Source organism: Oncorhynchus tshawytscha, linkage group LG16, assembly GCF_018296145.1.
Source record: "Oncorhynchus tshawytscha isolate Ot180627B linkage group LG16, Otsh_v2.0, whole genome shotgun sequence".
Taxonomy (NCBI): domain Eukaryota; kingdom Metazoa; phylum Chordata; class Actinopteri; order Salmoniformes; family Salmonidae; genus Oncorhynchus; species Oncorhynchus tshawytscha.
Genome location: NC_056444.1, coordinates 77,754,892 through 77,772,559, shown reverse-complemented (window position 1 = coordinate 77,772,559; position 17,668 = coordinate 77,754,892). Strand labels below are relative to the sequence as shown.

Genomic DNA, 17,668 nt, shown 5'->3' with positions numbered 1-17,668 from the left:
AAGAGTGATAGAAAAAAACTTTGGAATATGAAATTATGGGCAGAAAGACAAATTCAACTCACAACCAATTCATGTTGCCAATTATTTTTATGATTACTTCATTGACAAAGTGGGCAAACTTAGTCAGGAAATGCCAAAAATGAACATTGAGTCATCGTATTCATGCATAAAAAAATAATGAAAGAAAAGTATTTGTACTTATTAAAAAAAAAATCAAAAGTTAGTGTAGGAGAGGTGGAAAATTTGTTAGTGATCAATAATGACAAACCTGGTTGAGTTTGTCCTCAGGCCTGGAGGGAAGCCAAAGTCATTCTGTGACCCAAGAGTGGTAAAGCAGCCTTTACTGGCTCTAATAGCAGACCTATCAGCTTGCTGCCAGCTCTTAGCAAACCATTGGAAAAAATGGTGTTTGACCAAATACAGTGCTATTTCTCTATAAACAATCTGACAGACTTCCAGCATGCTCATGTACTGCACTGACACAAATGAAAGAAATTGATAACATTGTTGGAGCTGTCTTGTTAGATTTCAGTGCAGCCTTTGATATTATTGAACATAACCTGTTGTTGAGAAAACATATGTTTTATGGCTTTTCAACCTCAGCTCTGAATCCACTATATGGCAATCTAATACAACTCAGAGGGTTTTCTTTAATGGAAGCCTCTCTTAATGTAAAGCATGTAGGGTGTGGTGAACCGCAGGGCAGCTCTCCAGGCCCTCTTTTCTATTTTTACCAAATACCTGCCACTGACATTAAACAAAGCCTGTGTGTCCCTATGCTGATGATTCACCCATATAAGTGTCAATAACCACAGCTAATGAAGTCACCGAAAGGAGTTGCAGTCAATTTTGGAATGGGTGGCCAGTAATAAACTGGTCCTGAATATCGTATTTGGTACAAATCATTCCCTAAGTTCTAGACCTCTGCAAAATCTGGTAATGAATGCTGTGGTTGTTAAACAAGTTGAGACTAAATTACTTGTAGATTCAACGGTTGTAAAGATGGGGGAGAGGTCTGTCCATAATAAAGAGTTACTCAGCTTTTTTTACACCACATTCCTAAAGCAAGACCTGCAGGCTCTAGTTTTGTCTAATCTTGATTATTTTCCAGTCTTGCAAAGAAAGACCTAGTTAAACTGCAGCTGGCCAAAAACTCAGTGGCACGTCTTGCTCTTCATTGTAATCTGAGAGTTAATATATATACACTGCTCAAAAAAATAAAGGAAACACTAAAATAACACATCCTAGATCTGAATGAATGAAATATTTTTATTAAATACTTTTTCTTTACATAGTTGAATGTGCTGACAACAAAATCACACAAAAATTATCAATGGAAATCAAATTTATCAACCCATGGAGGTCTGGATTTGGAGTCACACTCAAAATTAAAGTGGAAAACCACACTACAGGCTGATCCAACTTTGATGTAATGTCCTTAAAACAAGTCCAAATGAGGCTCAGTAGTGTGTGTGGCCTCCACGTGCCTGTATGACCTCCCTACAACGCCTGGGCATGCTCCTGATGAGGTGGCGGATGGTCTCCTGAAGGATCTTCTCCCAGACCTGGACTAAAGCATCCGCCTACAATCGCATACAATGACATTCTGGACGATTCTGTGCTTCCAACTTTGCGGCAACAGTTTGGGGAAGGCCCTTTCCTGTTTCAGCATGACAATGCCCCTGTGCACAAAGCGGGGTCCATACAGAAATGATCGGTGAGGAAGAACTTGACTGGCCTGCACAGAGCCCTGACCTCAGCTCCATCAAACACCTTTGGGATGAATTGGAACACCGATTGCAAGCCAAGCCTAATCACCCAACATCAGTGCCCGACCTCACTAATGCTCTTGTGGCTGAATGGAAGCAGGTCCCCGCAGCAATGTTCCAAAATCTAGTGGAAAGCCTTCCCAGAAGAGTGGAGACTGTTATAGCAGCAAAGAGGGGGCCAACTGCATAGTAATGCCCATGATTTTGGAATGAGATTTTGACAAGCAGGTGTCCACATAGTTTTGTCCATGTAGTGTATATCCTGATGTTGTGGGTAGAATGCAAGGATATACACTGAGTATGCAAAACATTAGGAACACCTGCTCTTTGCATGACAGACTGACCAGGTGAATCCAGATGAAAGCTATGGTCCCTTCTTGATTTAACTTGTTAAATCCACTTCAATCAGTGTAGATGAAGCGGAGGAGACCGGTTAGAGAAGAATTTTAAAGCCTGGAGACATTTGAGACAATGATTGTGTATGCGTGCAGTTCAGAGGGTGAATGGACAAGAAAAATATTTAAGTGCCTTAGAAGATGGTATGGTAGTATGTGCCAGGGGCACCAATTTGTGCCAAGATCTGCAACACTGTTGTTTTTTTCACGCTCAACAGTTTCCCGTGTGTGGTTTCCATACATATATTTTGTCTAAAATGTAGAGTCCTATGGGATGTTCATTGAAGAGGTCAGGGAGGAGGATGGTAAATGGGATCTTTATATGCCTCCTTGTCTGTGTACCTACAGACACAAAAGTAAGTAGTTCAGTCATCTGCACCCAATACAGATAGCTTTCAACATATTCTAATAGCATACATATTCTTACCTCTTCGTTGATTGATTTCCATTGAATTGTGTCCATTTTCTGTTTTAGAAAGATTTGCACAAATATGAAAAGATACCTGGTATCATCATAAAACAATATATATATTTAGGTCATACAAAGGGGTCATACAATTTAACTTAAATTGAGGAGATCTTAACATGTTTTCAGTTAAGTGCCTGCACCTGCTGTCCTTTCAAATCCAAACGTTTCAGTTGGGCAGTTAGGTTCCTGCAAGAACCCCCACCAACTAAGGAGGTTCCTCGATGAACCCAACCTCCTATGGGGTTCTTGGAAGAACTTTTTGGGAGGAATTTTCAGTGCCAAGAACCCTAAGTTTCTTCAAAGAACTTTGAGGATCTTAGAAGAACCTATGTTGAACCCCTAATAGAGTGTATTAATAAATAATCGTGAATAATCTAAATGTGTGCTGATAAAACCATCCTTTATTATTGGTCGAGACAAGTCATTAAGATGGGCAGACTTGCATGCCTTTAAAATGTGTGATCTAATCATGTAATTGATGTGCTAATCCCTCCCACATCCAGCTACTGTATACATTGTTTGTGTCCACAGGTCGGTGGCACCTTAGTTGGGGAGGACGGGCTTGTGGTAATGTCTGGAGCGGAATCAGTGGAATGGTATCAAATACATCAAACACATGGTTTCCATGTGTTTGATGCCATTCCATTGACTCCGTTCCAGCCATCCTCCCACGTCCAACTAGACATTGTTTGTGTCATATGATCTGTTACTGTGTAAACTTAATGAGGGGACAGTCACTGTGATGTACAGTACCAGTCAAACGTTTGGACACACCTACTCATTCAAGGGTTTTTCTTTCTTTTTACTTTTTTTCTACATTGTAGAATAATAGTGAATACATCAAAACTATGAACAAATCAAATGTTAAACAAATCCAATTATAGATTTCAGATTTGAGATTCTTCAAAGTAGCCACCCCTGGCCTTGATGACAGCTTTGCACACTCTTGTCATTCTCTCAACCAGCTTCATGAGGAATGCTTTTCCAACAGTCTTGAAGGAGTTCCCACATATGCTGAGCACTTGTTGGCTGCTTTTCCTTCACTTTGCGGTCCAACTCACACCAAACCATCTCAATTGGGATGAGGTCGAGTGATTGTGGAGGCCAGGTCATCTGATGCAGCACTCCATCACTCTCCTTCTTGGTAAAATAGCCCTTACACAGCCTGGAGGTGTGTTGGGTCATTGTCCTGTTGAAAAACAAATGATAATCCCACAAAGTGCAAACCAGATGGGATGGCGTATTGTTGCAGAATGCTGTGGTAGCCATGCTGGTTAAGTGTGCCTTGAATTCTAAATAAATCACTGACAGAGTCACCAGCAAAGCACCACCACACCATCACACCACCTCCATGCTTCATGGTGGGAATCACACATGCGGAGATCATCTGTTCACCTACTCGTTCACCTGCGTCTCACAAAGACACAGCGGTTGGAACCAAAAATGTCAAATTTGAACTCATCAGACAAAGGACAGATTTCCACTGGTCAAATATTAATTGTTTGTGTTTCTTGGCCCAAGAAAGTCTTCGTATTGGTGTCCTTTAGTAGTAGTTTCAAATGCTCAAATGCTTTAAGAAGGAAAGAAATTCCAGAAATCAACTTTTAACAAGGCACACCAGTTAATTTAAATACATTCCAGGTGACTACCTCATGAATCTGGTTGAGAGAATGCCAAGAGTGTGCAAAGCTGTCATCAAGACAAAGGGTGGCTACTTTGAAGAATCTCAAATTTTAAATATATTTTCATTTGTTTAACACTTTTTTGGTTACTACATGATTCCATATGTGTTATTTCATAGTTTTGATGTCTTCATTATTATTCTACATTGTAGAGCACAGTAAGAAAAACAAAGAAAAACCCTGGAATGAGTGGGTGTGTCCAAACTTTTGACTGTATATTTAGCCCAGAGTCGTGTGTGTGTGTGTGTGTGTGTGTGTGTGTGTGTGTGTGTGTGTGTGTGTGTGTGTGTGTGTGTGTGTGTGTGTGTATGTGGGGGGTGTCTTATAAAGCTGGTGCCGTTACCATTCTCTCTCTGAGATGCAGGGTATCAGCCATAGGAGAGTATCAGCCATAGCCGTCTCCTTTCCTTCCTTAGTGCCACCACCTGGTTGGAGTTGAGCCCTGTAGACACCATGTCACATACAAGCATGGATCCAACCAAGATGGGTATCGGCCGGTCTGTCGCCGTGCTGACCTCAGGAGGTGATGCCCAAGGTAAGAAGTGTATATGTGTGTGTCATCAGAGAGACAGTGTGGGTTTGTTTGTGTGTGTGTGACTGCGTGCGTCTGTACACATATTTGTGTGTGTGTGTGCTTCAGTATTAGAAGTATTAGATGGTGATTGGGAGCATATACAGTCTGTTCTTTATTATGTCAACTTTACTAACCCAGCACCTGTTATTATGTCAACTTTACTAACCCAGCACCTGTTATTATGTCAACTTTACTAACCCAGCACCTGTTATTATGTCAACTTTACTAACCCAGCACCTGTTATTATGTCAACTTTACTAACCCAGCACCTGTTATTATGTCAACTTTACTAACCCAGCACCTGTTATTATGTCAACTTTACTAACCCAGCACCTGTTATTATGTCAACTTTACTAACCCAGCACCTGTTATTATGTCAACTTTACTAACCCAGCACCTGTTATTATGTCAGCACCTGTTATTTACTAACCCAGCACCTGTTATTATGTCAACTTTACTAACCCAGCACCTGTTATTATGTCAACTTTACTAACCCAGCACCTGTTATTATGTCAACTTTACTAACCCAGCACCTGTTATTATGTCAACTTTACTAACCCAGCACCTGTTATTATGTCAACTTTACTAACCCAGCACCTGTTATTATGTCAACTTTACTAACCCAGCACCTGTTATTATGTCAACTTTACTAACCCAGCACCTGTTATTATGTCAACTTTACTAACCCAGCACCTGTTATTATGTCAACTTTACTAACCCAGCACCTGTTATTATGTCAACTTTACTAACCCAGCACCTGTTATTATGTCAACGTTACTAACCCAGCACCTGTTATTATGTCAACTTTATGAACCCAGCACCTGTCATTATGTCAACGTTACTAACCCAGCACCTGTTATTATGTCAACTTTATGAACCCAGCACCTGTTATTATGTCAACTTTATGAACCAGCACCTGTTATTATGTCAATGTTACTTGCCCAGCACCTGTTATTATGTCAACTTTATGAACCCAGCACCTGTTATTATGTCAACGTTACTAACCCAGCACCTGTTATTATGTCAACTTTATGAACCCAGCACCTGTTATTATGTCAACTTTATGAACCAGCACCTGTTATTATGTCAATGTTACTTGGCCAGCACCTGAGTGTACAAAACATTAGGGACACCTTCCTAATATTGAGTTGCACCCCCTTTTCCCCTCTGAACAGTCTCAATTCGTCGGGGCATGGACTCTACAAGGTGTCAAAAGCATTCCACAGGGATGCTGGCCTATGTTGACTCCAATGTTTCCCACAATTATGTCAAGTTGGCTGTCCTTTGGGTGGTGGACCATTCTTGATACACACGGGATACTGTTGAGCATGAAAAACCCAGCAGCGTTGCAGTTGTTGACACAAACCAGTGCACCTGGCACCTACTACCCTACCCCGTTCAAAGGCACTTAAATATTTTGTCTTGGCACACATACACAATCCATGTCTCCTGAGTGGCGCGGCGGTCTAAGGCACTGCATCTCAGTGCTAGAGGCGTCACTACAAACACCGTGGACCGAATCCAGGCTGCATCTGGGAGTCTCATAGGGCGGTGCACAATTGGCCCAGCGTCGTCCGGGTTTGGCCGGTGTAGGCCGTCATTGTAAATAAGAATTTGTTCTTATCTGACTTGCCTAGTTAAATAAAAGTTTAATATATATATATATTTTTTAAATGTCTCAATTGTCTCAAGGCTTAAAAATCCTTATTTAACCTGTCTCCTCCCCTTCATTTACAATGATTGAAGTGGATTTAACTAATGCCATCAATAAGGGATCATAGCTTCACCTGGATTCAGCTGGTCATTCTATGTCATGGAAAGAGCAGGTGTTCATAATGTTTTGTACACTCAGTGTACAAAACATTTTGCTGTTAATTAAATCACTTTTGCGGTTAAATTCCCATGTACCGAATAAATAATACAAGTTAAATGAGTTTTCTTTTGCATTTTCAACTGTGCTAATGATTTTGTCACAAAAACGATTGCGTTATCAAGCTAATGTGATCACTGTGGTCTTGGCACGTGCACTCTAGCCAACAGCTGGCAGAGACAGCGCGGGTAGGCTACCTACGTTATGACATTATTAGGGGTAGGGGATATTATTTGTATTTGTCAAACGGCAGCCAAGCATCTATCATCATGACACCAGAATATGATGTACTTATTGGAAAGGACCATCAAGCTCATCAAGTGCACTTTCACCACCCTGTGAAGTTCATCACGTGCACTTTCACCACCCTGTGAAGCTCATCACGTGCACTTTCACCACCCTGTGAAGTTCATCACAATTAATTTAATCTGTAGACTAATAAACTGCATGCGTTCCCTGAGTCGTAGTGGGAGGACCACACAAAATATAATCTCGTGACTCCAAGTTTACTTCAATATGATGGTAATTATATCAATATTTGAGTGTTAAAGGCTTTTTCACCTCCATTTCTCAAATAATGAATTTTACAGACACAAAAAGATCCCATCGTGTCCAACAAACAAATGATCTGTCGGCATTTATACAATTCTACCGAAATGTCCTGTTTCCATCACGGATGTTGTTATTTTTTATGCTGTTGTATTAGTTATGATTGTACACCCATAAAAACTGTGGATGGAAATGTGGTTACTCATACATATTCCAACAGTCATCCTCTGGATACTGTAGAGAGAGAGAGACATAGGCCTACATTTGGGCCTCTTGACGGGGTAAGGGCTGACTGGTCCTAAAGGCATTGTCTTGGGCCATTTCCCATGCGGCTGGAGGTGACAGAGCACATCATTTAGGTCCGAGCCTACACTAGCATTATTCTCTGATGTTGACTGACCTCCAGCTCTCTCGGTTGAACTGACACAGTGTCAAAGGAGTTTATATCAAACTCAACACCCTGAATTGAACTAAGAGTTAGGGCTGGAGTGATTCTGTCTGAAGGGCTTCAAAAAGCATGCGTAAGGCAGACAAAAAACTGAAAGGGCAACTGAGATCAGCTATGCCAGTCAGATGCTGGAGGGGCTTGTGTTCTTGGTCGCTCAGTCCCAGGAGCCAGGTGTCAGTTGCAGATGGATGTCTTTGGCTTTTACCTTCACTGTGGTGGGCAGGGCAGGGAGGAGAACGTGATAAGTATAATATGATAGCTATCCTGTACTCTTAGAGCCATGGGACTTTGGGACGTGTAGGCTGACATCCCATACAAATAACTGCACTTCTTGGCCATGATTTCACGCCCAGTCATCAGCTAGCATGTAAACAAAGATTTCTATACACTTGATCTCGGTTAACTGTGATTTGTTCAGATGCTCTATGTCCACAAGAGATTATTATATAGTAGACTGCATCTTCACCTAGCAGAGTTGCAGAAGAATATGTCTAATTACTCTTTACACAACAGTGAATAGATACCTTGGTAATATCCTACGTCACTCTCTTCTTTCTCTTGGTCCCTGAACAGCCATGAAGTGGTATACATTACAGTTTGTCTATAGTATGATGACTGATGTTAATATTGCTGACTTGTATCATTGCTAGATGATTCCCATTCCAGGATTCCAAATGTGACCCCTGGCCTTTTCCTTTGAGTTACTGTTGTCTCCCGCCTGTTCCTCCTCTGTCTTCCCCTCCGTCTCCCCCTTGTGATCCTATGTCCCCCCAAAAAATGTGGGTCTAATTTTAGACCCTCTGACCTTTTTGTGGAATGTCATGTTATGGAGGCTTTCTTCCACAGCTGCTCTGTTGAAACTAGAGACCATCCTGTCCATGCTTGTGTATGGAGCAACCACAACACACATAGACACAAGGGTGCACACACACACACCGTGGCCTTTACAGTGTCCTGAGCATGGAGGGAATATAGACAGATCTGTTTACAGACATGACACCCTCTCTATTCTCACTCTGAAAATATGTGTAGGAGCCATTTTGAATGTTGTAGCCAAAACACTCTGAACCCAAAACACAAATGTCAAGGGGCTTGATACCCATATGTCCATGCTTGATAACACATGAAATTTATGTGTATAAAGCATTGACATATGGGTATCAAGTCCCTCTGGAGCTATAAAAGTCACTTTAATGTGTTTAACCATGTGTCATGACTCTCCTGACAGTGGATCAAAGGACCCATCAGCTAGGCAAATGTTTGAAGCCAGAACCTCTCTCTCCCACAAAAGAGGGATGGGGGGGGCTGTGCCAGTCTTGACACCTTACTACTTGGTCGTAAATTTAGAGAGAACTTTCTCTTCCTTTCCCTGCAGTATTGGAAGACTGAAACGCTCTTTGTTACAGAGAGACTTTTGCCACCAAAACCTTTTTTCCAAGAGAGTGAACAATATTCATAAGAATACATAAGAAGAATACATAAGAAGAATACATAGAATACATAAGAATAATGTTAAGAATGGTCCGGGGTGGTCTAAAGAATAATTCTGTCACATTGTTTATTATTTTGTGATGTCATTAATGATGGTATAACACAGTAACTGTAAGTTAGGAAGAAAACACATTATCTATCAAGTTTACATCTAAATGTTGTATAAAATATATGATTACATATGAGAATACTTTTGTGAAGGTAGCAATGTGATTTTGGCCTTCTAAATGAGATAATTGTTTTTCATATAAACTTGTGCCCAGTCAGTAACCGCCTACCCTAATGAAGTCAGAAGAGCGTGTCAGCGTCATGGAACCGCCTTTCTGACCAGAGTGCTTAAAATGACAGAATTAACATATCAGACCAGCCAGCCTGATGGACGAAATGATTTAAACTCAACAGACCAGCTGAACATTGAACAAAATGGTTTAAATTTAAACTCTACAGACCAGCCTGACAGACCAGTCTGACAGCTGTGAGCTGAATGTTACAAAATGGTTTCAACACCTGACAGACAGTGTGAGCTGAATGTTACGAAATGGTTTAAACTCTACAGACCAGCTGACAGACAGTGTGAGCTGAATGTTACAAATGGTTTAAACTACTACAGACCAGTTGACAGAAAGTGGCTGAACATTGGCTACAGACCAGTCTGACAGACAGTGTGGCTGAACATTACGAAATGTACAGACCAGTCTGACAGACTGTGGCTGAACACGAAATGATTTAAACCTACAGACCAGGCTGACAGACAGTGGCTACAGACCAGTCTGACAGACAGTGTGAGCTGAACATTACAAAATGATTTAAACTCTACAGACCAGCCTGACAGACTGCGTGAGCTGAACGTTACAAAATGTTTTCAACACCACAGACAGCCGAAGTACAGCGCGAGCTGAACGTTACAAATGGTGAAAACTACTAGCAGTGGTTACACAGTGGCTACACAGTGGCTACACAGTGGCTACACTGTGGCTACACAGTGGCTACACAGTGGCTACACAGTGGCTACACAGTGGCTAAAATGGTGAGACCTGTATATTGCCAGGATACTACTGGTGTGTAAAGTGATTGGCAGCTGAAGCCTGAATAATCAACCATTGATACCAAAAGACATGAGACGTTTGTAAACATGTTGAAATGGTGAGAAGCTCTGAAGCTCTCAACCTCAACACTAGAAGATAACCAAACACACCACTACCAGAGAAGCTCTACAAAGGACATTGTGACCTCTGGTGGACAAACCAGAGCCTTACATACATCGACAACTTCACCATAGGAGTTGTCGAGTTCAACAGAGATGTAACAATGATCAAGGACAGCTACGCATAAATATATATAGCATTTCTAATACAAATGAGTGGTGGTTAGGGTGCTAATCTAAGTGTTGTCTCTTCTCTTTGTCTCTCTCTCTCTCTTTACTTACCCCTCACTCTCCATATGTGTTATAAGCCGTCATACCTTGTCTTTTTTCACCCCAATTTCATGGGATCCAATTGGTAGTAGTTACAGTCTTGCCCCATCACTGCAACTCCTGTACGGACTCAGGAGCGGCGAAGGTCGAGAGCCATGCGTCCTCCGAAACACAACCCAACCAATCCGCATTGCTTCTTGACACAATGCACATCCAACCCGGAAGCCAGATGCACCAATGTTTTGGAGGAAACACTGTACACCTTGTGACCTGGTCAGCCAAACCCTCCCTAACCCGGACGACGCTGGGCCAATTGTGAGCCACCCCACGGGTCTCCCGGTCGCGGCCGGCTGTGACAGAGCCTGGGCTCGAACGCAGGGTGTCTGGTGGCACAGCAAGCACTACGATGCAGTGCCTTAGAGTGTGTGTGTGTGTGTGTGTGTGTGTGTGTGTGTGTGTGTGTGTGTGTGTGTGTGTGTGTGTGTGTGTGTGTGTGTGTGTGTGTGTGTGTGTGTGTGTGTGTGTGTGTTGTGTGTGTGTGTGTGTGTGTGTGTGTGTGTGTGTGTGTGTGTGTGTGTGTGTGTGTGCGTGCGTGTGTGTGTGCATGCGTGTGTGTCACTGTAAACTTTGACAAGCTATTCTTTTTTTTTTTTTTGTGCAGTGCATTGACCCTCAGGGCAACACTTTACTAAAATGTGTAAGGCTTTATAACTTGTTATATACTTATATGAGCCTTTAGTCAGTCCTGAAAACCCCATGTTTGTCTGTCTGTGTCTCTCAGGTATGAACGCGGCTGTGAGGGCCACAGTCAGAGTTGGTCTCTACACTGGAGCCAAAGTCTACTTTGTTCATGAGGTAAAGACATACAGTAGAATATAATACAATCACAATCACAGTTCTGTGATTCAAGTTCATACACTTGATAATGTGTTGTCTATCATTGCTGATCACCCATACTATAGTGTCTTCTACTATTAATTCATTCCTGATCTGACTGAAGGTTTAAGAAATTCACTGCCAAGAAATAGATTCTATCACAAACCACATTGAGAGCAAAGATGTGTCGCTGTAGTAGCATGCTGCTGTCTCCCATTTCAGAAGGCAGTGTTCCTCGTGTGTGGGTGAAACCCTGTTGAAGATAATAGTTTGTATTTGTGTTGATGATGTGTGTCTCCAGGGTTACCAGGGTCTGGTGGACGGAGGAGACAACATCAAACTGGCCACCTGGGAGAGTGTGTCCATGATGCTGCAACTGGTGAGTCCTGTTATCAGACTCACACCCACTGATGCCAATACAGGAGTCAGGACACAACTGTCATAAACTCACTGTCTAGAGAGGGTATTACAGTAAATGAATGACAAGAAACCAAGAGTTCTGCTTTATTTGAATATTAGAGACAGATACAGACTCACAACCAAGAGTGTTCATAGATGGTGATGATGATGATGATGACGATGATGCCTACTGTAACTAAGAGAGAACAGCGGTCGGCTCCAGTAACACAAACTGACCTCTGCGCCCACAGAGTATTTGGATTGAGTCGGGACCTGGCCAGGCGCCATGGGAAGATCAAAGCAGGGAGGAATTACAGAGCTGCTTCTCTTTCCTAATAGCCTGACATATTGTCAGTAACAGAAGACAGTGTTCAAACCGACCTAATGTTGAGGTGCAGACGAGATGCAAGATGCACACGCTTCACTGAATGGCGTATAATGACACAATCAGAAAAATCCTTGATGTTTTGGCCATCTGGGCCTTCTCTGTAGTATGTACAATTAACTATAGTATAATTACTGTAGTAAAAGAAAACTTGTAGTACTATATTAATTAATGTAGTGTTTTGCAGACTGAACTATACTGTAGTATTTTACATAGTGTTTTTGCAGACATTACTGTAGTATTTACTGTAGTGTTTTGGTTTTGTTATATTTGACATAGAAGTGGAGGCTTTCTCCTTCAGGAAACCTACTGGAGAAAACATTTTATTTAACAGGCGGGCAGGCGGGCAGGCAGGCGGGCAGGCAGGCAGGCAGGCAGGCAGGCAGGCAGGCAGGCAGGAAGGAAGGAAGGACTGGGTTCTGAACAGATAGTTCAGGGCTTCTGCTCTTTTCTATAACCTGTAGGAACACCATATATGGTCTATACTTGCCATTTAGGTTTCTCAGTTATGCTTGACACAGATTGCTATATGGGGGAGATTTGCAGGGTATAAACAAATTAAATACTGTAGTATTTACTATAGTTTAAAAAGTGTAGTGTTTTTACATATAATACTTTAGGATTTACTATAGTATTCTACAGTATTGCACCGGTCTGAGGGACTTTGTCTTTCTTCTGATTCAATGAGTCTCTCTCTACCAGGGTGGCACGGTCATCGGCAGTGCCCGCTGCATGGACTTCAGAGCCAGGGAGGGCCGCATGAAGGCTGCCCTGAACTTGGTCAAGCTGGGTATCACCAACCTGTGTGTGATCGGGGGTGACGGTAGTCTAACCGGAGCTAACCAGTTCAGGACGGAGTGGTCCACTCTGCTGGTCGACCTGGTCAAAGCCGGTAAGGCTGACAAACCCCATGGGGACTATAGAAACCCCTAAGAACTGGGAAGGGTCACAAAAAAATGTCCACATGGAAACACTTCATTGAAATTTTTTATTTTACCTTTATTTATTTAAGAACAAATTCTTATTTTCAATGACAGCCTAGGAACAGTGGGTTAACTGCCTGTTCAGGGGCAGAACGACAGAACCTTGTCAGCTCGGGGGTTTGAACTTGCAACCTTCCGGTTACTAGTCCAACACTCTAACCACTAGGCTACCCTGCCGCCCCAGATAGTAGAAATGGGATAGTTCATTGAAAGTACAAAATGCTTCTTTATTATGAAGACCCAATACAGGGTTTATTTACTTAACCACCTATGCAGTTTCAGCATTCTTTGTCATTTCTTTTCACAATAAAACATTTTGAGCGATCCCAGATCCTTACATTCGTGGAATTGCTGTTGAATATAACTGACAGAAGTGTGGGACTTCTCTGTCTCCAGGTAAGATCAGTGATGACGAGGCCAAGACGTCGTCCCACCTCAACATAGTAGGCATGGTGGGTTCTATCGACAATGACTTCTGTGGCACAGACATGACCATCGGGACAGACTCCGCCCTCCACCGCATCATAGAGGTGGTGGATGCCATCACCACGACCGCACAGAGGTGAGGAGAGGAGAGGTCATCGCTGTCACACACGGTTTCTGTTGTCTCTTTGGCACCTGGTTTATAACAAAGAGGTTTCCTCTGTTGTTCTCCTCAGTCACCAGAGGACCTTCATCCTGGAGGTGATGGGTAGACACTGTGGCTACTTGGCCCTGGTGACTGCTCTGGCCTGCGGTGCTGACTGGGTGTTCATCCCAGAGATGCCCCCAGATGAGGGATGGGAGGGGCATCTGTGCAGAAGACTGGCTGATGTATGTTTACAATCACAGACAGACTGACACTAGCCTTCTGGACAGGATTCTCTACTCTTCTTCTCTACTTTTCTTCTCTTCTCCTCTTCTCTCCTCTTCTTCTCTACTCTTCTTCACTTCTTCTTCTTATTTTCTTCTCATCCTCTTCTTCTCCTCCTCTTCTTCTTCTCCTCTTCTTCTTTTCCTCTTCTTCTTCTTCTCTTCTTCTCCTCCTCCTCTTCTCCTCTTCTTCGCTTCTTCTTCTTTTCTTATTCTCCTCCTCTTCTTCTTCTCCTCTTCTTCTTCTCCTCTTCTTCTCCTCTTCTTCTCCTCTTCTCCTCCTCTTCTTCTCCTCCTCTTCTTCTTCTCCTCTTCTCCTCTTCTTCGCTTCTTCTTCTTTTCTTATTCTCCTCCTCTTCTTCTTCTCCTCTTCTTCTTCTCCTCTTCTTCTCCTCTTCTTCTCCTCTTCTCCTCCTCTTCTTCTCCTCCTCTTCTTCTTCTCCTCTTATTCTCTTTCTTCTTCTCCTCCACTCTTCTCCTCTTCATCTCTTATTTTCTATTTTCTTCTCCATATTGAAGTACTTTTTAAATACAACACATTACACCACAATCTTTCATTCCAGTTATCTGTTTCCCCCTTGGTACCTAATCACCAAACTGACGTATTGTGTCTCTGACAGCAAAGGGCCAGAGGATGTCGTCTGAATGTGATCATTTTGGCAGAGGGAGCTATGGGCAGAGATGGAAAACCCATTGGCTCTGAAGACATCAAGAAGGTCAGCAAGCTCTCCTTCATATTACTGTTCCTAGCAGTTCAAATGGTTTTGTTTGCTTGTTTGTTAAGACCTCTTTTGGAGTAGTCTCGTCCACCAACCATTTCACTCTATGTGGACAAGGTTACTTTTAGCCCATTTCCTAAATATTACCTCAGAGTTAAAGCATTAATTTTCTACTGCATTGTCTACCAGGGTTTGAATAAGGTTAAACTGTCAGTTGCTAGCAGCTCTCCGTGTGTTTACGCTTGTAGTTGGTGGAGAAGAATTTGGGCTTTGACACCCGTACCACTGTCCTGGGACACGTGCAGAGAGGCGGTACCCCCTCTGCCTTCGACAGAATCCTGGTAGGTCTCTCTCTCTCTCTCTTCTCTATTTCACCCTGTCTCTTTCACCCTCTCTCTCTCTCTCTCCCACTCTCTCTCTCTCTGTCTCTCTCTCTCTCTCTCTCTCGCTCTCTCTCTCTCTATGCGTATGAGCAAAAGCATGTCTGACTGTGTAATGGTGTAATGTGATGTGTTTGTGTGTGCATGTGCGTGTAATGGTGTTTGTGTGTGTGTGTTCTTCCCAATCCCCATTGCAACAGGATTTGTGTGGAGGCTCTGTTGGTGTGTGTGTGTGTCTCTCTAATGACGGTGTGTTGTGATTGTGTCTGACTGTGGTGTCTCTCTAATCCTGGTGTGTGTTCTCCCCCAGGGCAGCAGGATGGGTGTGGAGGCTGTGATGGCCCTGTTGGAGGCCACTCCAGAGACCCCGGCCTGTGTGGTCAGTCTGTCCGGTAACCAGGCTGTCAGGCTGCCCCTCATGGAGTGTGTCCAAGTGGTCAGTATCAGTAATTAAGCCCCATCAACTGTTGTATGTGTGCCATTCTAATGTGTTCACCTATATCTGAGCACCCCCTCTCTCTGTCTCCTCAGACTAAGGATGTGACTACTGCCATGGCTGAGAATAGATGGGAGGATGCTATCAAGCTCAGAGGAAAGTAAGAACACTAGCCTACTTTTACCAATCTGACAATGTCTTCCCTGTTACTGAAACTACTCCATCCGAGTGGGATGTTACATCACTGTTTTTGTTGGCCCTGTCCAGGAGCTTTGAAAACAACTGGAACACATACAAGATGCTAGCCCACATCAACCCTCCAGATACCAAGGTAAGGGACAACACCTACACAATTAACACAGGAGATGCATTAAATTAGTTACAAAACTAAAGCACTAACAGATCAATATGTCACCATTCTCTCCTCTCCTCTCCTCTACTCTCCTCTCCTCTCCTTTCCTCTCCTTTCCTCTCCACCTCTCCTCTCCCCTTTTCTCTACCTCCACCTCTCCTCTCACCTTCTCTCCTCTCCCGTTCTCTCCACCTCTTCTCGCCTCTTCTCACCTCTCCCCCTCTCTCCACCTATCCTCTCCTCTCCCCTTCTCTCTACCTCTTCTTTCATCTTCACTCCACCTCTCCTCTCCCCTTCTCTCCACCTCCACCTCCACCTCTCCTCTCCCCTTCTCTCCACCTCCACCTCTCCACCTCCACCTCCACCTCTCCTCTCACCTTCTCTCCACCTCCACCTCCCCCTATCCTCTCCTCCTCCACCTCCCCCTATCCTCTCCTCTCACCTTCTCTCCACCTCCTCCTCTCCTCTTCTCTCCACCTCTCCTCTTCTCTCCACCTCTCTCTTCCAGAGCAACATTAATGTGGCCATAGTTAACGTCGGTGCCCCCTGTGCTGGTATGAATGCCGCCGTGCGTTCTGCAGTGAGGATTGGAATCATTCAGGGACACAATATGCTAGCCGTTCATGACGGGTTTGAGGGTCTCGCTCACGGAAATGTACGTACACATTACTAACTATGCACTGCACTCTGCGCAGAGCCCATTCGTCTCAGCCAAAACTCCACTTTTGATCAGGGCCTGTACTCATAAATCATCTCAGAGTAGGAGTGCTGATCTAGGATCAGGTCCCCTTTTTCCATTTAATCCTATACATAATGGTATATAAGGCTCGGATGCTTTGTTGTTTAGAGAACCAGGTCATCTATAATCTAAAGATAGAACAAGGCCTGGTACAATAACTCTTGTCCAGTGAAGCTTGAAACCTCTGACCACTGATCTTTACCCCTTGACCAGATCGTGCCCATCACCTGGACAGGTGTGTCAGGCTGGACTGGGAAGGGAGGCTCTGAGTTAGGCACCAAGAGGTATTACATCATATCTCTTTTTCAACTCAGTTTGTATTGTCAACTGGGGTGGAACCAATGATTTATATATACACTAGATGACTGACAGGTGTCTTGTTTTGAAGCCACTGCGCCTCCATCTTGGCATTCCCTACCATAGTAAAAAATTATATCTCTACTTGTTTTTACCATGTTTATTCTATTGCAGACACCTTAATGCATACTTTTAAATTATTTTGTGTGAGCTAAACATAAAAATAAAAATGAAAAAATATATAAAAACATTTTCCTTTATAGTATAATATTTTGAAAGTACTAATGTTACTGTCCCCACTGCAACAACAAAAACATTTTGTCCTTGAAACATTTAATTAAAATAGAGCTAGCCAGCTTGTAGTCCTAAAACACATAAATAAGTTACCTCTGTTTTGTTCAGACATCCTAATGGCAAAATTGAATGTGGAAAAAAATAGTGTTTTTGAAAATAAGGTCTGTGTCACGCCTTGGTCATAGTATTTTGTGTTTTCGTTATATATTTGGTCAGGCCAGGGTGTGACATGGGTTTATTTTGTTGTGTTTCGTATTGGGGTTTTGTAGGCATTGGGATTGCGGCTGAGTAGGGG

At 43.0% G+C, this 17,668-nt stretch overlaps 1 protein-coding gene across 1 annotated transcript in view; it reads left to right on the top strand.

Moving 5' to 3' along the window:
• The first annotated feature begins 4,656 nt into the window (after positions 1-4,656).
• Positions 4,657-17,668, top strand: part of LOC112215241 (ATP-dependent 6-phosphofructokinase, muscle type-like) — a 29,476-nt gene continuing 16,464 nt past the window's right edge. Inside the window, exons 1-13 of the mRNA XM_042299696.1 lie at positions 4,657-4,850; positions 11,443-11,516; positions 11,839-11,916; positions 13,024-13,213; positions 13,701-13,866; positions 13,964-14,117; positions 14,777-14,872; positions 15,124-15,216; positions 15,566-15,691; positions 15,787-15,851; positions 15,959-16,022; positions 16,552-16,698; positions 16,996-17,066. Of these exons, the coding sequence (XP_042155630.1) occupies positions 4,769-4,850; positions 11,443-11,516; positions 11,839-11,916; positions 13,024-13,213; positions 13,701-13,866; positions 13,964-14,117; positions 14,777-14,872; positions 15,124-15,216; positions 15,566-15,691; positions 15,787-15,851; positions 15,959-16,022; positions 16,552-16,698; positions 16,996-17,066 (1,406 nt within the window). The 5' untranslated portion in view covers positions 4,657-4,768. The remainder of the gene's footprint in view (positions 4,851-11,442; positions 11,517-11,838; positions 11,917-13,023; positions 13,214-13,700; positions 13,867-13,963; positions 14,118-14,776; positions 14,873-15,123; positions 15,217-15,565; positions 15,692-15,786; positions 15,852-15,958; positions 16,023-16,551; positions 16,699-16,995; positions 17,067-17,668) is intronic.